The 7,340-nt window shown below is 45.1% G+C and overlaps 1 protein-coding gene across 1 annotated transcript in view; it reads right to left on the reverse strand.

Annotated features, from left to right (window-relative positions):
* CRADD (CARD and death domain containing adaptor protein) overlaps positions 1-4,891 on the reverse strand; it is a 77,289-nt gene extending 72,398 nt beyond the window's left edge. Inside the window, exons 1-2 of the mRNA XM_082280822.1 lie at positions 4,692-4,891; positions 1,084-1,389 (exon numbers count right to left, since the gene is read on the reverse strand). Coding sequence (XP_082136948.1) covers positions 1,084-1,381 — 298 coding nt within the window. The 5' untranslated portion in view covers positions 1,382-1,389; positions 4,692-4,891. The remainder of the gene's footprint in view (positions 1-1,083; positions 1,390-4,691) is intronic.
* Between the last annotated feature and the right edge of the window lie 2,449 nt (positions 4,892-7,340).

Consider the following 7,340-nt stretch of genomic DNA (forward strand, 5'->3'; position numbering starts at 1 on the left):
ACCAATAGAAAGACCAGCTGTCTGGATATGCCATTACTAAGGTAAGATAATCTCAGATTTGTCCAGCAGATCTTGACAAAATGTTCTTGAACATGCAGCTAACTGAGACGCAGGTGCACATGATGGTCAATGGGTCTTAGCCACCCTTCTTCACAGGCTTTCAGTCTCATGCAAAGCACACTGACACTGGAAAAATGACATGTCATGTGCATCAAAATATGGATGACCAAACTCAAATGGGGGTACACCAGCGGGCGAGGGCTTGGAGAAAGATTAATCGGACTGCTTGGAAAAGATGTTCCCAAGTGAGGACTATTTCACTACCTCGCTGGTAACATGAGGTTACCAGCCAGTGCACGCTGCCACACTCTGGGACAAGAAATGTGCATTTTAAGCAGTTGTCTTGACTTCCAAACAGCTCAGCTATTGCATGCATGGATTGGTAAAGAAATCACTTCTGAACAAACATCCAGTCTAGAAAACTAGTTTTAGAAGTACATTTAAATACCAAAAAGCCAGAGATTATACTAAATAATCAGTTAGTTCCCACGTTTGTTTTGAAAATAAGCAGGGGCTAGTAATTTTGCAAGTAATGATCCTAGATATTTGCACTCCAGTGCATATAATAAACTAAATTAATCTAAATTAGCATATTAAGTCAAAATTACGTTAAAATCATAATAAAAGTAAACAAATAAAAACTCTGTAAATATAAATGATTCAGGAACAAACACACATGAACTAAACAATAACTGGATATGGATGGCAAAGACACTGTTCTGCAGCCAGTCAAAACTACTTTTTATAGTCCGTTCCCTTTGAGGCAATGGTTTATGGGTCCTCCTATACCCCAGCCTCTCCCAAGGTAGCCCCTCCTACTGTCTCCTTGTCTCCTGAAACTCAGCCTTGCTCTTGTCCCAAACTTTGAAATATTTCCTGGTGTTTGAGTGGCTTCCAGGAAATTCAGGCTGCTCCCTTTTCTTGGTATCATGAGTTTACACAACGCATAACTTGAAATTTCTGTTTAAAATTATGGCTTGAGAACAAGCTTCAAAATACCAGCAACAGCAATCCCAGCCTTACCTGAAGGATCTTGTATCGTCATTTCCTTACGCTTCAGTATCAGCTTGTCTTTAACCCATGGGAACTCCTGTAAGGAATCCAAGAATGCGTCAAAAGCTCTGGGTCCTCTGGTGGGGAGAATATCAAGGAGCATCATGGTTTTCCTCTGACTAGTGGTTTGGGCTTTTATTTCTTGAACATGACTGTCTGTGAGAATCCCTTCTTGGTAGAGATACTGAATAACAAGTCCATCTACCAGCACCTCTGTGCAGAGCTCCAGGCGCAGGGAGCGTAAAAGCTGCTTGTCTCTGGCATCCATCTGGCAACCTAGAGTGTGTGAAAAGGAGTAAGGAAATGTGTGAAGATTAAAATACTTCAACCTTTAACATCCAGAAGTGATATTTGAACATCCAAAAGTGATGTTTGACACCTGCCAACCTTTAGAAAAAAACTCCAAACTCAGGATCATCAACCTGGCAAAACTACTAATGATCCCCATCATCTTCTTGCCACTCAGATTTCACTGTCTCACAAGGTGAAATGATGCAATTTCTGGGAAATACTAGACAGGAATAGAACATTTGGCATTGCAAAGACCAGTCCTTTGCTGCAGTGAAACCCGTGCCAAGTAATCCTGCTTATTAACTGGTTAAGGTCCATACTAAAGGCAGCTAGAGCACTTGCCAATCCTTAAGAGACACTAACCCCCCAAAATTAAAGAGACGTCACACCTGACCACTGATACAATTACAAAAGCAGCAGCAGGACTGGTAGATGCATCACAGCCAGGCAGCAGCAGGGACAGAATCAGCAGGTAGCTTTGACCTATGCGATGCATTTGAAGTTTAGGAGCAGTAGAAACATACCTTACGACCAGGTCGTTCTCACCCTTGAATCATCCTGGAAGACTGCTCTGGAACTCTACTGATCTGATGAGAAGAAACTTACTTTGAGTTTCCATCTCAAATTTATACACCTTCTATTTATAGGCATTTGTTCTGCCAAAACTGTTCCTTAACTTAAGTAGCTCTTCTCCCTCTCTTCTAATGTGTTCACAGGAAGTGGTCAGATGCCCTCTGCCAGCTTCCAACTCACTTGACTAACACTCTGACTAGACAAAAGCTGAAAAAGACACATTTTATAGCCACTCTGCAAAAGACTAATCAAGGTCCAGAGAGACCAAGCAGCTCACCCAAGATCAAGTCAGCAGTCCATGCCAGAGCTATGAACCAATCAAAGTGTCTAGTCTAGTCTAGTCCTTAATGACAAATATATCCCTGGGCCCATTAATGGCACTGGAAAAGGAAAATGACAGAACAACACAGTTAAATATTTTCTCATTACTAAGTAATGAAGTCAAAAACAGCAGCAGGTGTTAAGTGTGATTACCAAGAGGGTTTCTCACAATTAAACTAGACACTGCTGTTTGAACTGCTAGACCTTGCAGAAACTCTACTTCATTCAGCTTGAGGAATTTTCAAAGCTTTCGCATGAAAGCTGATGGTGTCTTTTTATCATCACAGGTGCCTGACTCCCAGGGCCCCATCAAAGATTGTTTCATTGGGCTGGTTGTTAAAATCTAGGGCAGGTGACCAACAGAACATATCGGCATGTAAATGGCACCTGGGACAGAATGCAGAGCACAGTGCCATGAGAGAGAGACTGGAAAACCCTCTGACATCCTCTGACAAAGCTACTTTCCAAAAACCTTTCCATCAAGTGCCAAAAGCGCGGCTGGAAAGCACGTTCCTGGAGGACTCCATCTTTCCTGGGTTATCCAGCGCACTTCTCATCTACTGAAGTGAATTTCAAGGTGCTTACCTTCTGTCTAGGGATCACGTGGGAATCAAACAACTGCTATGCCAGCCCACGGCCCTAAGAAATGTTAGTTTGCTACGCATAGTTCAAACGTCAAGCTCCATCATGGACTGAGACAGTAGCGCAAGCAAAGAGATGGAAAAAGAGCAGGCAAGAAAGAGAACTGGATTTTCCCACTTGATGTTAGGATGCTAATTTTGGAGAGGTGAAGCTGAAGATTCTGGTCTCCAACGCATAGTACCTTTACACTGCACGAAGCAATCTCTGAACTAAAGCAAAATTCAGGCAGGAAATCCTACCACTTCTTCCTTCTAGGAGAACACCCCTGAGCTCATGAAGCACTTGCAGAGTTCAATATAGGCACCCAGCAGCACCTCTGAGGGTGTCATCTCAACCCAGGCAGAAAACTGTTTCAGATACTACAAAGTTTTTGTGTTTCACATTCTGAATGGGCCCCGAGAGTCCCCGTTCAGGAGCCTCCTCACATGCTGGATGAGGAACATTGAGTTCTCCAGTCACTGTACAGCACTTGATGAGTTCCTCTTCTTCACAACCAAAGCAGCCAACACTTTTCAAAAATAAAGCTCTTACAAACCATCTCAGTTTGCACCTCTGGGCGATGGAAAATGCCTATCAAGCTAGGAATCTGAAGGGGAAATTTCTGCTGAAAAAGGCCTATGGCTTGCTGATTGCAGAATGCACACGACTGGGGGTTTAAAGTCCTGGCACTGACCTGGTAAACTTCCAGGATGGGGCATACTGATTTCTAAGGTCTTTTAAAAGATAAAGTATTTCTTTGTGTGTGTTTACTGTGAGAAGGAAATATCTGAGTTAGAAACTGAGCATCTAGATATGGAAATATATTGGGATTTTGGTGTGTAACAGTGTTGGGGCAGAGTTTAGTGTAACATAGAACAAACTTAAATTCATTTTAATCACAGTCTATATCTAGGGATCCAAAGTAAGCTCTGAATTGGATTTCGTTTAGTAATTTTGCAGAAAATGAAAAATATGAGATGTCCATTTACCCAAAAGATGACAGGGCTCAAACATCCCCCAGATACTTCTGAAAATGGATCATTTCTATTATAAAGCCAAATTTTAAGAAACAGCCCACATCCTGCTGAATGAGCACAGTCTTTGACTCATCACCACACCAACACAAGCAGGTTCGCATTTTTCTGGATCTGACAGGGGAACTGTCCATGAACGGGAATAAAACTTTTGATAAGACCCCTTCTGACGCTAAAAAAGGCACATTCACTCATTTTTTTTGTTAGAAACATTTCACCCTTTTCCGGAACACCAACTGCACTCACCTGCCTAAGCCATGAGTGATTCTGGCTATTCACAGCAAGCCTACGGGTTAAAAATCCTACCACCACCCTTCCCCGCCAAAAAAAAAGGCAAGTTTTGCTTTTAACGTCTTCCCTGCCGAGGCCTGGCAGCTGCTGCTCCTGTAACAGCCAGGAGCCAGCTGCCCGCACCCCGGCCCGAGCCCCCGCAGGCAGCTCCAACCCCCGACCTTCCTCCCCTCCCGGCCTCCCTCCGGGCAGGGCTGCGGCAGCAGAGGCGGCCCCGCCGCCCCGGCCCAGCCCCCCCGCGGAAGCCCGGCCCCTGCCCCGGCTCCGCAGCGCTGGGGGCGCCGCCGAACGGCTCCTCGGCACCGCTCTCCCGCTTCCCCCTCGGCGGCGCCTGGGGCGGGATGGGACGGGACGGGACGAGCCACGCCGAGCGGGGCCGTCGGCAGCGCCCGGCCGAGGGAGCGAGCAGTGTGCGAGGAGCGCCCGCCGCCCCCGCCCCGTACTTACACGAGGGGAACGGGAAGCTACCCAGGGCGCCGCGGCGCCCGCGGAGCCTGCGCGGGGAGCACCATCTTTGTTGAAGGCAAGAGGGCTCCGCCGGAAGCCGCCGCCGCCGCCGCCCTGCTGCGGGCCGGCCGAGGAGGGGCGGCCGCTGCGGGCCCGCCAGCGCGGGAGGGGCCCGCGGCCGCCATGTCAGCTGCGGGCAGTCGGGCCCCAGCAGCCGCGCCGGCAGCGGCCGCGGCCCGCCCGGCAAGGGGCCCGGCGGTGCGGGCGGCCCGGGGGTGCCGCCGCTGCTGCTCGGTGCCGCAGCCGGGGCGGGGACGGGACGTGTCTCGGCCAAGGAGGCGCCTTTCCAGGAGTTCGGAGGACCTGCTGCGCTCTCAGTCTGGGTGGTGGGGGTGTTTAGTGAGAGGAGGGGTTGTATCTAAAAGTAAATTAGAAATTACGAAATTGCAGCTTTAATGACACTAGGAAGAGCTGATCTCATTACTCTCTAGGGATACTGGTTCCTATTTGTGAGTGTGCGCTAAGCTGAACTTCGTGCTGCTGCTGGTATTGTCATATCAAACACAGAGCAGTATTATATCTATACTATACATATTTATCTTCATTACTTTCATCTGAACAGCCTAAAAATTAAGAAACTTTAATAGATTAAAACCATTTATTAAAGTAAGAGCCGGCCTGTGTCTACCACAGTGCTATGCACATTCTTGTTGTTTTATTCCTCTGTTACTGAAGACTGTATTATGCGCATCATTTTATATGGATATCTGGAACCAAAGTACGGTAGAAAAGAGAGGACTGTGATTCATAGAAGTGTAGAAATGAGGCGGTGTCACTTTCAATCACACATCATGGAATAACTTTTTTCCATCTTTGCATGGGTGTCAGGTGTCACACGGGATTGAGTGGTGTCAGCCCTTTTTCTTTCATGTCGGGACCGCAATAGCGGTGAAAGGAAAGAAAAAAAAAAGATCTTCCAGTGCTGGAACGTACTACCTTGAAGCTGCAGGCAACCACAGCAAGCTGGCTCTGGTCTGCACAGCATGCTAATACCTACCCTCTGGAAAAGCAGGAAAGGTGGTTGCTGCGGCTGCTGCTAGAAACGTTGTCACCTTGTGAATCCCATTTGTACACTCTGTTTAGACTAATTATACAGATTTAAGGGTATTTTAAATATTTGAGGGTATTTGGAATCTTGCTATGGAAACCTTTCCATGCCTTTCCTAGGTGCTGTACCCAGGAAATACTTGCCATGGAAAAATGTAACCAAAAGTATTATTGGTAGAGATCACATACTGCCTATGCTTAACGTATTTATCTATAAGATTCTACATAAGGATATGCAGTCACACTCAGGAATCTTAACTCCTTTTCATTTGATTTTCCTGTGGCTGACAGTTGAGAATTTATGTGGACACAGAATGTAAATCAGTCTTAAAGGCAAAGTGTGTGTGCTGGTTCCAAGAAATGTTTAAAAAAATAGATACATGTATCATGTGGCCAGCTTCTGCAGAGATGCTACTTATTTGGCAATTTTAAAGCAGTGTTTGATAACACTTTTATCTCTAATTATTTCCAGGTAATAAATTTGATGCAGGGTTAAATTGCTTGTGGATAATTGATAAATAATATCTTACTACAATACATCTGATAAACCAAGGTAAACATTTTTTGTCTCAGGCTCACATGTTAGTCTTCTAGGAACACAGACATAAAAAATCTAAATACTCCTCTGGGTTGTTTCAGAGCAGTGCATTGACATATTTGACAACACTGGAAACCACACAAGTAAGTCATCGTCGCTAATTCGAAGACAAGAAGTATGCTGCTGTTGTAGCCAAAGTACAACTGAGGTGGTTTTAAATTTTCTTGTCATGAAGTTTGTAGTATTAGTTGTGAGAAAATACATTTGTAAACAGCACAGAGCAGCACCAGGGAGCAGAGACACCACAAACCGTCTGTGCGATCGTTCCTCGGCACAGCACTACACAGCTACTGAAAGCTTCCTTTCCCGGCTCCTTGTACTTCTGAATGTCAGCGTTGCTTTTTTTTTTTTTTCCCCCTCCAGTCATGATCTAAGAAACTGCATTATATCTGGGATTGGAGTGACCAGACTTGGAGACTTCAGAGAATCACATCATTGCAATCCTGACAGCTGTTTCTAATTGCAGACAATGTGGCTGCATTTTAAAATAGACAATTAGGACAAGGAGTTACATCACTTGCATTTACTATATCTTTTTGCCAGATGAGGCAATTAGGGTTTTTTATTTTATACTATCCAAGAATGTCTTAGAAAGTTAGCAAAACATATGGATATGCATAGAGCACCTCCAGATTCCACTCAAGGAAATTATAGCAGTTATACAGCCAGCATTTAGTCACGCATTTGCTTGCAGTCTGAACTGAGATAGAAAGAAGGAAAGCAGTGAAAGGAAACATAAGCCTAGGAAGGAAGAGGACAGCACCAGAGGTCCAAGTCTGATTAAGGGAAAATCTGATGTTTCCTTTTCCTTCCACTAGTAAATAACTAGTGGTGTTTTGGGTTCATCTTTAGCAATGCAGCCCTGGTTTTGATTACATAGTACAGTTACAGGATAAGGATGGACAGAGTTAATACTTTAAGTCCAAGGAGAGAAACCCTTAAAT

Source organism: Coloeus monedula, assembly GCF_965178545.1.
Source record: "Coloeus monedula genome assembly, chromosome: 4".
Taxonomy (NCBI): Eukaryota; Metazoa; Chordata; class Aves; order Passeriformes; family Corvidae; genus Coloeus; species Coloeus monedula.